The sequence below is a fragment of the Schistocerca serialis genome, chromosome 9, assembly GCF_023864345.2.
Source record: "Schistocerca serialis cubense isolate TAMUIC-IGC-003099 chromosome 9, iqSchSeri2.2, whole genome shotgun sequence".
Taxonomy (NCBI): Eukaryota; Metazoa; Arthropoda; class Insecta; order Orthoptera; family Acrididae; genus Schistocerca; species Schistocerca serialis.
This window is the reverse complement of record NC_064646.1, coordinates 141,222,405-141,241,241: the sequence shown is the minus strand read 5'-3', so window position 1 is coordinate 141,241,241 and position 18,837 is coordinate 141,222,405. Positions and strand designations below refer to the sequence as shown.

Genomic DNA, 18,837 nt, shown 5'->3' with positions numbered 1-18,837 from the left:
TATTACATATTCGTGTAGTACGTAAAGAAATATGAATGTTTTAATTGGGCCACTTTTTTCGCTTTCTGATAGATGGCGCTGTAATTGTCACAAACATATGGCTCACAATTTTAGACGAACAGTTGGTAATAGGTAAGTTTTTTAAATCAAAATACAGAACGTAGGTACGTTTGAACATTTTATTTCGGTTGCTCCAATCTGATACATGTACCTTTGTGAACTTATCATTCCTGAGAACGCATGCTGTTACAGCGTAATTACCTGTAAATACCACATTAATGCAATAAATGCTCAAAATGATATCCGTCAACCTCAGTGCATTTGGCAATACGTGTAACGACATTCCTCTCAACAGCGAGTAGTTCGCCTTCCGTAATGTTCGCACATGCATTGACAATGCCCTGCCGCATGTTGTCAGGCGTTGTCGGTGGATCACGATAGCAAATATCCTTCAACTTTCCCCACAGAAAGAACTCCGAGGACGTCAGATCCGGTGAACGTGGGGGCCACTGAACGGTCCGGACACTCGGATGATGTCGTCCAGGATACCGAGCAGCATACATAGCACACGCCCGTTGGGCATTTTGATCACAATAGCCATACATCAACACGATATCGAACTTTTTCGCAATTGGTAAACGGTCCATTTTAACAAGGGTAATGTATCACGAAGCAAATACCGTCCGCACTGGCGGAATGTTACGTGGTACCACGTACTTATACGTTTGTGACTATTACAGCGCCATCTATCAGAAAGCGGAAAAAGTGGTCCACCTAAAACATTCATATTTCTTTACGTACTACACGAATATGAAATAAAAAATGGGGGTTCCTATTTAAAAAAAACGCAATTGATATCCGTTTGACCTATGGCAGCGCCATCTAGCGGGCCAACCATAGCGCCATCTGGTTTCTCCCTTCAAGCTAGACGAGTTTCTTTCTTTGTAGTTTTCCGTTTGATGCTTATTTCGTGAGATATTTGGACCAGTCACTATCAATAGACCACCCTGTATATACACTCTGGGCGGTAAAAGGCCGACTGGCTGAGGTTATTACAATCACTTCTTTCAGTGATTCTCTTTGAGATAAAACCACTTGAACATTAAAAGGCAGGACGCCGGCTTCCAGGCCGTACTTGACGACATTAACGAGGAGGGAATACGTCAGCGTCTGCACAAACGCAAAAACGTGCAGAAGCAACCGAAACAGCGGTTCGCAGGTATGGATAGATTTAAAGACACTTGGCGTCATGGTTCACATAGATTTTCAAAGGATTTTTTGTGTAAGTTGGAAACGTAATTTCACTTTTAATCAACAGCGTCTCAAGATGTGCGTGTGGTGCCTTAGGTAGGTTATCTGCTTTGCACAGAATCAGATGCCCACAGTATGGTAGAGGCCAGGTCAATAGGCGTTAGACGTTCTTCCAGGATCGAGTTATAGGTTAGTAGGGATAGACACAGATTAATATCTAAATAACTTGCCGGAACGGTGTAGATGTGCTACGGAGCTACTGTACCAACGGTTGTAATTTTTCAGCGCACATTCGCTAATGGCTCTAGATAAATGAGGTATTGGCAATGCGGAAAGCAGAGACACACGGTTGGCAGATGTGTGGCATCATATGGTACCAGCCTTAAACCGTTTCGACGTTCAACGTGCAAGGACCACAAAACAAGCCAGTGGCTGTAATAATGACGTGATAATCTTGCATAGGATGTACCTTAATGGGTTTTACACATAGGTGTCAAAAATCATGGGATACCTCCTAATCTACATCTACATTTATACTCCGCAAGCCACGCAACGATGTGTGGCGGAGGGCACTTTACGTGCCACTGTCATTACCTCCCTTTCCTTCTCCAGTAGCGTATGGTTCGCGGGAAGAACGACTGCCGGAAAGCCTCCGTGCGCGCTCGAATCTCTCTAATTTTACATTCGTGATCTCCTCGGGAGCTATAAGTAGGGGAAGCAATATATTCGATACCTCATCCAGAAACGCACCCTCTCGAAACCTGCACAGCTAGCTACACCGCGATGCAGAGCGCCTCTCTTGCAGAGTGTGCCACTTGAGTTTGCTAAACATCTCCGTAACGCTATCACGCTTACCAAATAACCCTGTGACGAAACGCGCAGCTCTTCTTTGGATCTTCTCTATCTCCTCCGTCAACCCGACCTGGTACGGATCCCACACTGATGAGCAATACTCAAGTATAGGTCGAACGAGTGTTTTGTAAGCCACCTACTTCGTTGATGGACTACATTTTATAAGGACTCTCCCAATGAATCTCAACCTGGCACCCGCCTTACCAACAATTAATTTTATATGATCATTCCACTTCAAATCGTTCAGCACGCATACTCCCAGATATTTTACAGAAGTAACTGCTGCCATTGTTTGTTCTGCTATCATATAATCACACAATTAGGGTTTCTTCTTTCTATGTATTCGCAATATATTACATTTGTCTATGTTAAGGGTCAGTTGCCACTCCCTGCACCAGGTGCCTATGTAGACGTCTCTCCATTTAGAATAACATGCTGTGTTCTGTTTCCTAAAAACTCTTAAACCCAGCCACACAGCTGTTCTGATATTCCGTAGGCTCTTACTTTATCAGTCGATAGTGCGGAACGGTATCGGACACCTTCCGGAAGTCAAGGAAAATGGCATCTACGTGGGAGCCTGTATATAATATTTTCTGGGTCTCATGAACAAATAAAGCGAGTTGGGTCTCAAACGATCGCTCTTTCCGGAATCCATGTTGATTCCTACAGAGTAGATTCTGGGTTTCCAGAAATGACATGATAAGAGAGCAAAAACCATGTTCTAAAATTCTACAACAGATCGATGTCAGAGATATAGGCCTATAGTTTTGCGCATCTGCTCGACGACCCTTCTTGAAGACTGGTACTACCCGTGCTCTTTTCCAATCATTTGGAACCTTCCGTCCCTCTTGCGGTACACGGCTGTTAGAAGGGTGGCAAGTTCTTTCGCGTACTTTGTGTAGAATCGAATTGGTATCCCGTCAGGTCCCGTGGACTTTTCTCCGTTGAGTGATTTCAGTTTTTTTCTATTCCTCGGACACCGTGTCGGACCTCCTTTTGCTCGGTGTAGTACAGCAACTCGACCTAGCACACATTCAATAAGTCGTTAGAAGTCTCCTGCAGAAATATTGAGCGATACTGCCTCTTTAGCCGGTGCAGGACTTTGTGCATGAACTGGCTCTCAGTTATGTACCATAAATGTTAGATGGGATTCATGTCGGGCGATGTGGGTGGCCAAATAATTCGTTCGAATTGTCCAGAATGTTCTTCAAACCAATGGCGAACAGTTGTGGCCGGCTGACACAATGCATTATCATCCACAAAAATTCCATCGTTATGGAAGTCCAAGAATAGCTGAAAATGGTCACCAGGTAGTGAAACATAATCATTTCCAGTCAATGATCGGGTCAGTTGGACCAGACAATCCAGTGCATTGAATGCAAACACAGCCCACACCATTAGAGAACCGCCACCTGCTTGCACAGTGCCTTGTCGACAATTCAGGTGCGTAGATTCGTGGGGTCTGCGCCACACTCAAACCCAACCATCAGCTCTTACCAACTGAAGTCGAGACTTATCTGACCAGGCCACGGTTTACCAGTCGTCTAGGGTCCAAGCGGAATGGCCAGGAGCCCAAGAGAGATCTGTAAGAGACGTCATGCTGTTACCAAAGCTACTCGCGTCGGTCGTCTGCTGTCATGGCCTATTAATGCCAAATTTCGCAGCATTGTCCTAAGAGATACGTTCGTCGTACGTCCCACATTGATTCATGAGGTAATTTCTTAACATTGATAGCTCTACACAAACGCAACTGCTGTCGGTCGTTAAGCGGAGGCCGTCGGCCACTGTATTGTCCATCGTGAGAGGTAACGTCTGAAATTTTGTCTTCTCGGCACACTCTTGACACTGTTGATCTCGGAATATCGAATTCCCTAACGATTTTCGAAATGGAGTGCCCCTGTGTCTAGCTCCAGTTACCATTCTGCGTTCGAAGTCTGTAAATTCCATCCACATGGCCATCTGAGTACAAATGACAGTTCCATCAATGCATTGCCCTTTTATACCTTATGTATGCGATATTATCACCATCTGAACATGTTTACGTCGCTGTCTCACGACTTTTGTCACCTCAGTGTAAATATTAAAAAAGGTGGTTGTACAAAGGCGGAGGCCTTGCCTGGATATCATCCCCGAAAATGAGGTAATGCACCTCCACAGACACATACAATAGAGCCCAGCGGCTGTTCTGAGCATTAAGAGGCTGATTCGCGATGCTTAACACTGAATCGGTATCGGAGGATACTGATGTGGTCAAGGTCAGAGGGACGACGGACACAGTATTCGAAAGCTTCAGGAGACGAATGTTTGTCAGATATAACGACAGGGGAGGAGCAATGCCTCTCTGATGTTCGTCTGAATTCGACTCTGCTCATCGGTTGATTTCCTTACCACTCATGGCTGTGTGAATTTGCCTTGTGCTGCTGTGTAAGGCGTGTGACCTTGAAGCGGACTTTGCCGCTGAGCGAGGCAGCCGGGCAACACGGGCCCTAGTATTACTAGGCCCGTGTTGCTGGAAAATCAAGATTGCGCAACACTGATAAGGCGCGCTGGCGCTGTGCGCGCGAGTGGGGGCCGGAAGTTCTGACGTCATGGTGCTTGATAACTGTGTGGAGAGGCAGCAGCATGTTCATTCGACTCGAGGCAGCCGCACGAAGCACACAGCCATGCCGTACCGTCGTAGAAGATACAGGAGGAGGAACACACTTCCAGTGTACAAGACAGTGGATACATTTTCAATTACACCAAATGAGACTGGTCAACAGGAGTTACTGCAAGGACCTATTACTTTTGTTGGTTGCAAGATTCAATTTTCTTGTACTACAACAGAAGTAGTTAGTGGCAATGCATGGATAACAATTGCTGTTGTGAGAGGTACTGACAAAGCTCTTGAAGGATTGGAAGCCTACAATGAGAGGGACATTATTTCTTATCGCACTTTTGCAATTGGAGTTATACCTAACCGTAATTATGGAACATGTGTTGTTACAACAGACAAGCCATTTAGGATTATCGACAAACTTCATTGTGAAGGCTAATTGAGTGCGGTTTTATTACATTAACGAATCTACCAGTCGAGGAGGGGCCTTCTCGAATGAGAAGTCTATCACAGAGGTTTGTAAACTCCTCTTGATTTGTTGTGTACGAATTTGTTTCTGGGGTTCACTCCGGGAATAGAATTTCTAGTGAAGGCACTATCAGCTGGTCACTGAATAGCGCAGTATCTGACAATGTCGGCTGTGGCAGCTTGACGTCACAGCAGCTCTCATCTAGAGAGGCTGGTGAGGGGCGGAAGGGAAGGGAGCAAGAGTTCGTTGGCTCAGCTGACGTCCGAGAAGCGGAGACTCGTGGAGGGGGAGAGCGGTGGGTCTGGGGGGAGGGGGGGGGGTTCCATGCAACACGGGAGGAAACAGCTGTGAGCGTGAGCCGCAGGATGGAGGTAACGGGAAGAGTAAGCTTCGCCTCTACTCGATGGAGTCTCGTGTACTTGAACGGCCGTCAAATTTAAATAGCTATGAAGTGACTCCGATACACGTATCTGGTTGGATCACGCGAATGACCAATTCATAACCAAATGCAATGTCACAAAATGTCAAAAGTATTTCCTCCAGCTTTCACTGCTACCTTTAAGTGGCTGTCACTGTTCAGAACTTCCGGCGCGAAGGCGTTTCTCAGGGCGATATGTGTACTCAGTCTGTACTTACCATATGTACTAATTTCACTTCAGTATTAGTGTTTACAAACTTTATCGTGTCTTACTCCACAACAACATACAGGGTGTTACAAAAAGGTACGGCCAAACTTCCAGGAAACATTCCTCACACACAAATAAAGAAAAGATGTTATGTGGACATGTGTCCGGAAACGCTTGGTTTCCATGTTAGAGCTCATTTTAGTTTCGTCATTCCAACGTGATCAAATTGTAAATTTTCACAATCAACATGTGTGGGCTGACAAGAATCCGCACGCAAATGTGCAATCACGTCATCAACAGATTTTCTGTGAACGTTAGGGCAGGCATTGTTGGTGATGTCTTGATTGGGCCCCATGTTCTTCCACCTACGCTCAATGGAGCACGTTATCATGATTTCATACGTGATACTCTACCTGTGCTGCTAGAACATGTGCCTTTACAAGTACGGCACAACATGTGGTTCATGCACGATGGAGCTCCTGCACATTTCAGTCGAAGTGTTCGTACGCTTCTCAACAACAGATTCGGTGACCGCTTTATTGGTAGAGGTGGACCAATTCCATGGCCTCCACGCTCTCCTGACCTCAACCCTCTTGACTTTCATTTATGGGGGCATTTGAAAGCTCTTGTCTACGCAACCCCGGTACCAAATGTAGAGACTCTTCGTGCTCGTATTGTGGACGGCTGTGATACAATACGCCATTCTCCACGGCTGCACCAGCGCATCAGGGATTCCATGCGACGGAGAGTGGATGCATGTATCCTCGCTAACGGAGGACATTTTGAACATTTCCTGTAACAAAGTGTTTGAAGTCACGCTGGTACGTTCTGTTGCTGTGTGTTTCCATTCCATGATTAATGTCATTTGAAGAGACGTAATGAAATGAGCTGTAACATGGAAAGTAAGCGTTTCTGGACACATGTCCACGTAACATATTTTCTTTCTTTGTGTGTGAGGAATGTTTCCTGAAAGTTTGGCCGTATCTTTTTGTAACACCCTGTATAAAGGGTACTCGGGAAACCACAGTGCTGGCGGTTTCGTTAAATTGGTTGAATTCCAAAGGAAAGAGCAATTTGAATTAACTCATTTGGGTAAAGTGTCAGTAGAATATGCGAAAGTGCACTAAACAGTATCAGTTGATAACAGTTAAAATCTACTTCTCCGTAACGGCGAAATTCAAGTTTAAGAAATAACTGGTGTAATATATACTGCGAAGAGCTCTTATAGCAACCATAGGGAAGTAAAAGATAGGTTATACACTGCAAGTTAAGTAACTGTGTCTGATAAGTGTGCCGCACGGAGTGGCCGTACTGTTTGAGGCGCCATGTTACAGACTGCGCTGCCACTCCCACCGGAGGTTCGAGTCCTCCCTCGGGCATGGGCATGGGCATGGGTGTGTGTGTGTGTGTGTGTGTGTGTGTGTGTGTGTGTGTGTGTGTGTGTGTGTGTGTGTGTGTGTGTTTTGTTGTTGTTGTTTTGTTGTTGTTAGCGTAAGTTAGGTTAATCTAGTTTAAGTACGTATGTTTTTGGATAGGGTCGGTCTTTAGCAAAACACAATTTCGTTTTTTAACCCAAACATGTTTCACTGCAGCTGCAGCATCTTCAGTGCGCTTCTATTTTTCATGTGTTAAAGATAGTGTGTTCTTTGCTGTGTGTATACATGTAGCTATTAGTTTTTCAATCGTAACTAAAGATATTTGAAAAAACACATAATTTACGAATTCATACCTTTTTACCACATGATGTGGTTTTTCTGGTGTGTTGTGTTTCTACAGTGACCGTTCTGTTCCACATTTTGTCATCAGCAACCACTTACACCTTAAACTAGATAAATTGTTTAAGCCACAAACTGTGGAACAAACCGGTCACTGTAGAAAAACAACACATCAGAAAAGCCACACCATGTGGTAAAAAGGTATGAATCCGTAATTTATGTGTTTTTTTCAAATATCTGTAATTACGATTTAAAAACTAATAGCTACATGTATACAAACAGCAAAGAACACTCTTTAACAGATGAAAAATAAAAGCCCACTGAAGATGCTGCAACTGCAGTGAAACATGTTTGGGTTAAAAAACAAAATTCTTTTGCTAATGGTGGACCCATCCAAAAACATACGTATTGTTAAAGCAAACACGGAAGAAAAGAGCTTCAACCCCAAGATGATTAGTTTAAGTAGCGTGTAAGTCTAGGGACCGATGACCTCAGCAGTTTGATACCTTAGGTATTCACACACGTAAGTGGACGTAATTCCCAGAGGATAGATACCCGTACTGCTTCGTGCAGGGATCTGGGGGAGCCCACTTAACCTGAAAACCCACTTGTAGAGCAGTTCCACGCATAGCCTGTGTCTCAGCTTCCTCTTGTAGCATCTCATTTCGGATCTAATCAGTGTCATGGATGAAGGTTTTGTAGGACGCTATCTGAATGCGATTCGCAACCGCTTCCCATTCTTCACTCGGCTTTTGCCTCAAAGTGGAGAGCTTATCGTGGTAGCAACTGGTCCCAGGTTTCTGAGAATACCTCTGTCAATCCCTATGCTAGTACTTCAGATGTCCTCGCATTTCGGAGTGTGCCAACAGATTCCACATACAGTAAGGTGACAAAAGTAATGGTATATCTCCTAATATCGTGTCGGACCTGATTTTTCAAGGCGTGAGCAGCAACTCGACGTGGCAGGGACTCAACAAGTCGTTAGACGCCCCCTGCATAAATACTGACCCATGCTGCTTCTATAGCTGTCGTTAAATGCGAGCCGCGCGGGATTAGCCGAGCGGTCTTAGACGCTGCAGTCATGGACTGTGCGGCAGATCCCGGCGGAGGTTCGAGTCCTCCCTCGGGCATGGGTGGGTGTGTTTGTCCTTAGGATAATTTAAGTAGTGTGTAAGCTTAGGGACTGATGACCTTAGCAGTTAAGTCCCATAAGATTTCACACACATTTGAACAATTTTTTTTTTTATAAATGCGAAGGTGTTGCCAGTGCCTGATTTGTGCACGAACTGACATCTCGATTATGTCCCATAAATGTCCGACGGGATTCATGTCGGGTGATCCAGGTGGCCAAATAATTCGCTCGGACTGTCCAGAATGTTCTTCAAACCAATTGCGAAAGGTGACATGACGCATTGTCATCCATAAAAATACCATCGTTGTTTGGGAACATAATGTCCATGAGTGCCTGCAAATGGTCTCCATGTAGCCGAACATAAACGTTTACAGTCATTGATAGATTCAGTTTGACCAGAGGGTCCAGGGCATTCCACGCAAACACAGCTCACACCATTATGGAGCCACCACCCGCTTGCACAGTGGCTTGTGACAATTTCGGAGCATGAATTCGTGGGGTCTGCGCCACACTCGAACCCTGCCATCAGCTCTTACAAACTGACGTAGGGACTCACCTGACCAGGCCACTGTTTTCCAGTCGTCTAGGGTCCAACCGATGTGGTCACGAGCCCAGGAGAGGCGCTGCAGGCGATGTCGTGCTGTTGGCAAACGCACTCGCGTCGGTCGCCTGCTGCCATAGCCCATTAACGCCAGATTTCGCCGCACTGTACCAACGGGTACGTTCGTTGTACGTTCTACATTTATTCCTGCGGTAATTTCACACATTGTTGCTTGTCTGTTAGCACTGACAACTCTACGTAAACAGCGCTGCTCTCGGTCGTTAAGTGAAGGCCGTCGGCCGCTGCCTCGTCTGTGGTGAGAGGCAATGCCTGAAATTTGGTATTCTCGGCACACTCTTGACACTGTGAATCTCGGAATATTGAATTCCCTAACGATATCAGAACTGGAGTACGATGTGTGTCTAGCTCCAACAATAGTTCCGCATTCAAAATTTGTTAATCCCCGCCGTGAGGTCATAATCACATCTGAAACCTTTTGTACCTTGTGTAGACGGTACTGGCGTCATCTGTATATGAACATATCGCTATCACATGATTTTTGTCACCTCAGTGTCTATGCGAGCATCTCGCACTAATTTGAGTTATGTAACAAACTCATTTTACAAAAACGGTCAGGGTTAACAGAATGAGAGTTTCACTCTGCAGCGGAATGTGCGCTGATATGAAACTTCCTGGCAGATTAAAATTGTGTGCCGGAGCGAGACTCGAACTCGGGACCTTGGCTTTTGCGGACAAGTGCTCTACCAACTTTTTTTTTGTTTTACCTTCATTTTGTTCGTAGTTGATCGTTGTGTTTGGTCGTTGCGGACGTCACATGACTTCCGGTCAAGTTCGTTTGTTGATCCTTCCACTAAGTTTTTTATTACAGAAGCCAACCAGCTCTCTGATCAAAGCCAACTGAGCTACCCAAGCACGACTCACGCCCCGCCCTCACAGCTGTACTTCTGCGAGTGTGAGGTCCCGAGGCAGTTTTAATCTGCCAGGAAGTTTCACGGTCAAGGTTATTTGCAAAAATAAGTGGACTTTTCGGCAGGTTTTCCCATGAATGAGGGCATAAAAGCAACTGCCAGAAAAGTGTTGGCTTACATGTGGGCGTAGCAGTGTTAATTCCCGTTTTGCTTCTCTCTGCTCCACCGCAAAGTCTGTTATTCTCTCTAATAGTGCGCCTAAACTGCTTGTCTGGCTATATGCGTCACTGACCGCGTTCGGAGGACTACAGCCAGTGACGAGGACATACGTATTGGTCCCGTCCTCCTCAACGGATACTTGAACACTGAAATCTACTTCTACCGGTCTTGTTACCTCACCCTCGACCTGCGTTTCTTTATCTGCTGCTGGAGGGGCAAAGATTTGCTGCTGCATTAGCTCATGTTGTTTCTCGATTTCTCTACTCTTTGTTACAGGCTAATCTCTATTTTCTCCAATTTTTTTCACTAAAATTGGTCTTTCTAAACGGACAGTTCCTACTTTCCTTTTAGCGATTTAATTATTCTCTCTTGTAATCTTTGCTTCTTTTCTAACCGTCTCGCTGCTTGCGTTTGGAAAGCTTCAGCTCAGCTTAACCGTGGGCTGTCAGACGAGCTTTGCACTCTGCTTTTTGTTTCCATTTTAGGAGGCACAGTTACACAGAAGAGACCTAACAATTAACAAATGATTCAGTACAAAAGTAATTGAAACAAGCTCCACGGATGTGAGGTTACGGTAAGTGAAAGACATATCGAGAGTGATGTACGTTTTTATTGTAAATCCCTTCGCTCGAAAGTTTCCTTCCTTCATATCTCCTCTGTGTTACAACAGATGACGTGTCACTGATCTCATTTGTACTAAGATTTCAGTACACTCAAGTTGTCTATTTGCTTCCACCGCGCTGAGTGGAATGCGTAAGTTATGAACAGTCTTCACCAACCTACTGTTTTCTGTAATTGCTGTCCCCTGCGCATAAAACGGCACCTGGGTTGTGAATCCGTTATCTTGAGGTTGTAATAAAGCGTTAGCGAGGAGCTGGTATTGTATGAATAATTAAATTTTGAACTGGTTTGTTTAAATGAGACGCCCCTCGTTTTTTATTAGCAGAGTACGAGAAACTAAAATTGTAGTCCGTTTCATAAACCACAAACAATTTCCGTTCTTTGCACTTCCACAGAGAACAAGCAAAATAATGAACTGCATGTTTGCGTAATTATTATCAAATGGTTCAAATGGCTCTAAGCATTATGGGACTTAACATCTGAATTCATCAGTCTCCTAGGCGTAGAACCACTTAAACCTAACTAACCTAAGGACGTAACACACATCCATGCCCGAGCCAGGATTCGAACCTGCGACCGTAGCAGCAGCGCGGTTCCGGACGGAAACGCCTAGAACCGCTTTTTTTTTTTCATTTTTGTTCGGTACTGATCGTTGCGTTTGGCCTCGGCGGACATCATAAGACATCTGATCAAGTTGATAGTTGATTCCCTCACTCAGTTTTTTTATTACAGAGAGCGAGCAGCCCTCTGACCGAACACGCTGAGCTACCGTGCGGGACAACCGCTCGGTCACAGCGGCCGGCCGTAATTATCATCAAAATAGTTCCCAATCACATGTCTAAAACCCAGAGACTGCTAATTAAGTTCTTAACCAATATCGATCGTGGCAGACAGTACGTCTACCGATTGAGTTCTTTCATTTAGAAACCAGAGATTGCTAATTAAGTCTTAACTGAAACCAACCACGTCAGACAATACACTGATGAGCTAAAAAATGATGACCACCAGCTTAATAGCTTGACTGTCCGTCTCTGAAACGATATACATCACTGATTCCGCGTATCGGCGATCCGATAGTGTGTTGGTAGGTTTGTGCAGGTATATGTGTCATTAGATGTCTAAGCACAGGTCATGTAATTCACGTAAATAACGAGGCGCGGATCTGCGTACCCGGTGATGGCCCCAATAGCGATCCAGATGGGTTTCACAGGATTTACATCAAGCGAATGTGGTCGCCGAGCCATCAACGAGAATTCACTATAATACCCCCCAAACCACGGTAGCGCGGTTCTGGCTGCTGGAAGGTGACATCGCCTTCGGGGAAGACCTCAAGTGGGGTGCGACACAGGTGGTTCACAGCTGTCAGCGTGTCTTCGATTGCCACCACAGGTCCCATTCAAGCGCAGGAAACTGTCTCCCATAGCATAATGCTGCTCCTGCCAGTTAGCGACCGTGGTGCATTGCACGTTTCGAGTCGTGGTTCACCTCGTTGACAGCCTTTGTGGAGACGACCATGACGCAGTGTAGCAAAAATGTTTCACCCGAAGAGCCAACACGTTTCCATTGATCGACGATCGAATCCCGATGGTTCCGTGCACACTGCAATCGTAATTGACGATGTCGTTGGGTCAACATGTGAACACGTAGGGGTGGTCTGCTGCAGAGCTACCTGTTCAACAGCGTACGGTGGACGGTGTTCTCCGAAACACTTGTGCGTGCACCAGCAATCCGCACGTTTATTTACATATAAAAGCCGACTACAGAATTTTCCTTCGCGTGAGACTACACCTACGAGATTCGTTCAAATGGTTCAAATGGCTCTAAGCACTATGGGACTTAACATCTGAGGTGATCAGTGACCTAGACTTAAAACTCCTTAAACCTAACTGACCTAAGGACACCGCACGCATCCATGCCCGACGCAGGATTCCAACTTGCGACCGTAGCAGCAGGTGTTTCGGATACGTAACTTATTTCGTAGCAAATCAGCATTTATGCTACACAGATACTGCGAAAGAATAGATAACCCCTGAACTTCAACGCAAAGAATCATGCAGTTTTGAGATTTCTCAGAAGCTGCCATTGTCATATCATAATCTAATTTTTAGTAAATCGGCGCTTGTGATTTAGTTACTGTATCAGATGTTCCAACTAGCATATTCTGTTACATTTAGTTTCCCCTTAAATGAGATGATATATATATATATTTAACTCTATTTTAGAGTTTACTAATAACCATACTTAACCTCAAAATTTTTAGGAAATTACTAATTTTTACCACCATTTTTTCTGTTTCCTTAATAGAAATCTCGTTTTATGTATTTACTTCAATTCTTACAGGCAGTTAGCAGCTTTGTAGCTCAAGAGACTAAAAGATAACCAGCAGGCTTAGTTTAAAGTTATTTGTTCACAGTCCTGTAAAACATTCCAGCAGCAAAAACGCGGCTCCGTTGTGAATGCTGTTCCCGAACCCAGGATGAGCTGGTTGACATTCCTTCATAAGCACCTGGAAATAACTCTGACTACTGTCAACCGATTGGCAGCTTTTGCGAACTGATGACCACATACAGTATGAATTCGTGATCGTTTCTCACCTTGCTTAATACACTTAAATATTAGTAGTATTACTATTATCAATCAATGTGAAACAAAGATCTACTATTTTTAAGCATCCTATAAGAATAGGGCATTTCGGTGTAGTCACGCTGCAGATCATTGAGAGCATCCCTGTTGAAATTCTTAGAACGAACATGCAAAGAAGAATCGGGCAACATGTTACTTTCTCCCACACTTGTCTCGCGAAATGACGACGACGACGACGAGAAAATGTGAGGAATTAGAGCTAATAGAGAGGTTACAGACAATTTCTTCGCACATTTCACTTACGAATCGAGCACGGTAGGAGCAAAATGACAATAGTATGAGAAGTACCTTCCGCCACGGATCGTAAGATGGCTTGCAGTGTATGGATGTTGATGTGCATGTGGATGTAGACGTAGACGTACCTCCTATCTTCTATGTCTCGGCTTATTGTTCAACAGATACTTTATGATCCTGTTCCTTACATTCTTGTTATATGCTCTTTTCATTTGTCCCTGTAATTCATTATTTCATAAATCAGATAAAATGTTTAATTTTTGCCCCATATCCTCATTTCTCTGTCTTGTTCTACATTGCAAATTATACCTAACCACTTTCGTTTGTCTTACATATCACATCTTTTATCACCCAAAGTATTGAATTTAGAACACATTATGCGATTTTATAACTAGATATTTACCGTAATTTTTTTCCTACAGGACCTGCAAAAGTTCCTCGATGAAGCTCCAGACGGGGTGATATACTTCAGCCTTGGCAGCTACATCAAAGGCACCGACCTGAGGCCGCAGGCCAAAAAGGCTTTCATTGAAGTCTTCTCCCGCATCAAGCAGAGGGTCCTTTGGAAGTTCGAAGACGACAATCTGCCTGGAAAGCCGGACAATGTCATGATTTCCAAGTGGCTGCCGCAGGCTGACATACTTGGTAAGTACTTTCGGAAGGTTGCTAAGATGCTACAACAAGAGGTCTTATAGAGAATAAAACTAAAAACTCAGAAGGAAATGACTGTACAGGTCTGATTTACTTAGGCAGCATTCCTCTGGAATATTGGAAGCTTGTCACTTTAAAGCGATTGATTTCGCTTCAAATTTACCTGTGACTGTAAAATTTGTGAACATTTCCACAGATCACACAAGGATCTGGTGAAAACGACAGATACTGAAAAAAGGAAACCGATTACTAGCACACATGTAATTCAGTTTTTCTTCTAGTTCGCAAAGAAAAAGCTGAAAGACGCCAAACGATCTGGACACAGGTTCCTGCAGTCACAACGATTTGCATCAGTTGGACCTCTTGAGAGGCAGATCACTCGAACTCATATGCGGCAATGAAATTGTTGCGCAGTGGAATAAGGACATGAAAAGGGTGGCTCCGAAAAATGAGTCCTGGATGTTAGTTGTTTAAAAAAGCATTAATGATCTCAACAACAGCTTTTTTATCTCATTTTGTTCGCTTTTGTTCGTTGTATCTGCTCGGGGCGGACGTCGTAAGACATCCGATTAAGTTCGTTGATGATCGATTAACACGCTGAGCTACCGTGCCCGCAAGCAACTGAGCTACCCAAGCACGACTCACGACCCGTCCTCACAGCTTCAATTTTGACAGTATCTCGTCTCCTACCTTTCAAACTTCACAGAAGCTCTTCTGCGAACCTGCAGAACTAGCACTCCTGGAAGATTGCGGAGACATGGCTTAGCCACACCCTCTTCGCAGAAGAGCTTCTGTGAAGCTTGAAAGGTAGGAGACGAGGTACTGGCAGAATTTAAGCTGTGATGACGGGTCGTGAGTCGCGCTTGGGTAGCTCAGTTGGTAGAGCACTTTCTCGCGAAAGGCAAAGGTCCTGAGTTAGAGGCTCGGTCCGGCACACAGTTTCAGTCTGTCAGGAATTTCCAACAATACGAAGTTTCAGACCGACCGAGGTGGCGCAGTGGTTAGCACACTGGACTCGCATTCGGGAGGACGATGGTTCAATCCCTCTTCCGGCCATCGTGATTTATGGTTTCCGTGATTTCCTTAAATCGCTTCAGGCAAATGTCGGGATGGTTCCTTTGGAAGGGCACGGCCGACTTCCTTCCCCGTCCTTCCCTAATCCGATGAGATCGATGACCTCGCTGGTCTCCTCCCCCGCAACAACCCGACGAAGTTTCGTACAAAATTATACCGAAAGTGATGGTACACATACCAAATAAAACAACCAACCTTTAAGGATAATGAGCTATTTATGCTAATGATATATTGACTTGACAAAGACTTTAGGAAATATGGAAGGAGGGAATAGTCATCATAGAAATCTTTGGTAAAAAAAAAAGCCATCACGGAGCCAGCGCAGTGATTGTGTCAGCTTTGCCAGAAAAAATAGAACGCCATGCAGCTATCATAAACGAGCCGTGGTACGGCTAATTAAAAAAAATACCAAGAGCTCTGAATCTAGCTTAGTCCAAACTACACACGACTGACAAGTCCCCTTCCCGGTCACCTGTGCTGCAGACTCTGAACATGATTTAAGCTGCAGGATGTAGTAGTGTGGACGGCTTTCAGATTGGCCCTTGGATATATCTCCTCCCTTAGAAGTAGCCCTGACTCCAACAAGTGTCATGAAAGTCGGTGTAGAACCCGCCTGTGTTCTCACAGAGCTGTCCTGGATGCTCTGCCAAAGCTATCAAACCAGACGGTCCTAGCTGAGCTGTCCCCTGTCTGCACTCCTCGTTCACCTTAATTATCCTTTCCCAGTGATGAAGCTCCGTCAAAATGTGGCCAACGAAAATGTTCGTAACAGAGCTGTTAAGCCGCCTTACTAGGAGAAATTTTATCAACCAGCCAGTGGCTTGTGTTTCCTCGTACACTGTTCATAAAATTTGATGCAAAATTCCCATTCTTCAAAGATACTTTTAATTCAGCCTATCCGCAGTTCTTCTGTGTCTGTAATTCTTAAAAAGCATCCTGCTATTTGCTGTTTGTTACTGTCTGGTAGTTCCTCAAGGGGCAGTCAGTGGAGCTCTTTCCCGCATCTTCTATGACATGAGAAGCTGTTACCCTACACAGAAAACGCTTATTGTTGACGGCACCTACCTGCCTCAGAGAGAGAAAAAAAAACTAAAACGACCTCGGCTATTTCTCTTCCTACTAAAAAGATAGATCTTTCTTTATCTGCGAGTTGCATCCCACTCTCCTGATTTCTAAGACGGCTGTCGGCACTGAGAAACAAAACTATACTACTGGCCGTTAAAAATGCTGCACCAAGAAGAAATGCAGATGATAAACGGGTATTCATTGGACAAATATATTATACTAGAACTGACATGTGATTACATTTTCACGCAATTTGAGTGCATAGATCCTGAGAAATCAGTACCCAGGACAACCACGTCTGGCCGTAATAACGGCCTTGATACGCCTGGGCATTGAGTCAAACAGAGCTTGGATGACGTGTACAGGTACAGCTGCCCATGCAGCTTCAACACGATACCACAGTTCATCAAGATTAGTGACTGGTGTATTGTGACGAGCCAGTTGCTCGCCCACCATAGACCAGACGTTTTCAATTGGTGAGAGGTCTGGAGAATATACTGGCCAGGGCAGCAGTCGAACATTTTCCGAATCCAGAAAGGCCCACACTGGACCTGAAACATGCGGTCGTGCATTAGCCTGCTGAAATGTAGAGTTTCGCAGGGATCGAATGAAGGGTAGAGCCACGGTTCGTAACACATCTGAAATGTAACGTCCACTGTTCAAAGTGCCGTCAATGCGTACAAGAGGTGACCGAGACGTGTAACCAATGGCAACCCATACCATCACGCCGGATGATACGCCAGTATGGCGATGACGAATACACGCTTCAAATGTGCGTTCACCGCGATGTCGCCAAACACGGATGCGACCATTGTGATGCTGTAAACAGAACCTAGATTCATTCGAAAAAATGACGTTTTCCATTCGTGCACCCAGGTTCGTCGTTGAGTACACCATCGCAGGCGCTCCTGTCTGTGATGCAGCGTCAAGGGTAAGCGCAGACATGGTCTCCGAGCTGATAGTCCATGCTGCTGCAAACGTTGTCTAACTGTTCGTGCAGATGGTTGTTGTCTTGCAAACGTCCCATCTGTTGACTCATGGTTCGAGACGTGGCTGCACGATCCGTTACAGCCATGCGGATAAGATGCCTGTCATCTCTACTGCTAGTGATACGACGCCGTTGGGGTCCAGCACGGCGTTCCGTATTACCCTCCTGAACCCAGCGATTCCATATTCTGCCAATAGCCATTGGATCTCGACTAACGCGAGCAGCAGTGTCGCGATACGATAAACCATAATCGCGATAGGCTACAATCCGACCTTTATCAAAGTCGGAAACGTAATGGTACGCATTTCTCCTCCTTACACGAGGCATCACAACGTTTCAACAGGTAACGCCGGTCAGCTGCTGTTTGTGTATGAGAAATCAGTTGGAAACTTTCGTCATGTCAGCACGTTGTAAGCGTCGCCACCGGCGCCAACCTTGTGTGAATACTCTGAAAAGCTAATCATTTGCATATCACAGCATCTTCTTCCTGTCGGTTAAATTTCGCGTTTGTAGCATGTCATCTTCGTGGTGTAGCAATTTTAATGGCCAGTAGTGTATAGAGCAGTGCTCTGAACAGATACAGGGCGACAATTATTGAATTATATGAAAGAAAACTTAATTAGTTACAAATTACGGCGTGAACACATTCCATTCAACATGAAAACTTCACTACAGGTATTCAGATTTACGTTATGACATGTTCGATACACCTGCCATCATTGGCGATTATGTGGCACAGACGAATACCGAAATTCTGAATAACTCGCTGAAGTGTCGGAACATCGATATCTCGTGAATGTCGATATCCTGACGACCTACTGAATGACTGTTTTCATCTCAGCAATAGTTTTGCGGTTATTCGTGTACATCTTATCTTTAATATAGCCCCACAAAAAGGAGTCACATGTGCTCAGATCCGGAGAATATGGCGGCCAATCGAGGTCCATGTCAGTGGCCTTTGGGTACTCCAGAGCCAGAATGCGGTCCAAAAAGTGCTGCTCCAGGACATCACTCTCCTGCTTGTACTGGGTCGAGCTCCGTCTTCCATGAACCATATCTTGTCGAAATCAGGGTCACTTTCGATAATGGGGATGAAATCGTCTTCCAAAATCTTCACATAACATTCAGTAGTCACTGAGCCATCAAGGAATATCGCACCGATTATTCTGTTACTGGATATTGCACATCACACAGTCACCTTTTGAGGGTGACAAGACTCCTCAATCACGAA

The 18,837-nt window shown here is 44.9% G+C and overlaps 1 protein-coding gene across 1 annotated transcript in view; it reads left to right on the top strand.

Moving 5' to 3' along the window:
- LOC126418597 (UDP-glycosyltransferase UGT5-like) overlaps positions 1-18,837 on the top strand; it is a 129,378-nt gene that overhangs the window by 73,759 nt on the left and 36,782 nt on the right. The window contains exon 4 of the mRNA XM_050085430.1: positions 14,251-14,473. Within this exon, the coding sequence (XP_049941387.1) occupies positions 14,251-14,473 (223 nt within the window). The remainder of the gene's footprint in view (positions 1-14,250; positions 14,474-18,837) is intronic.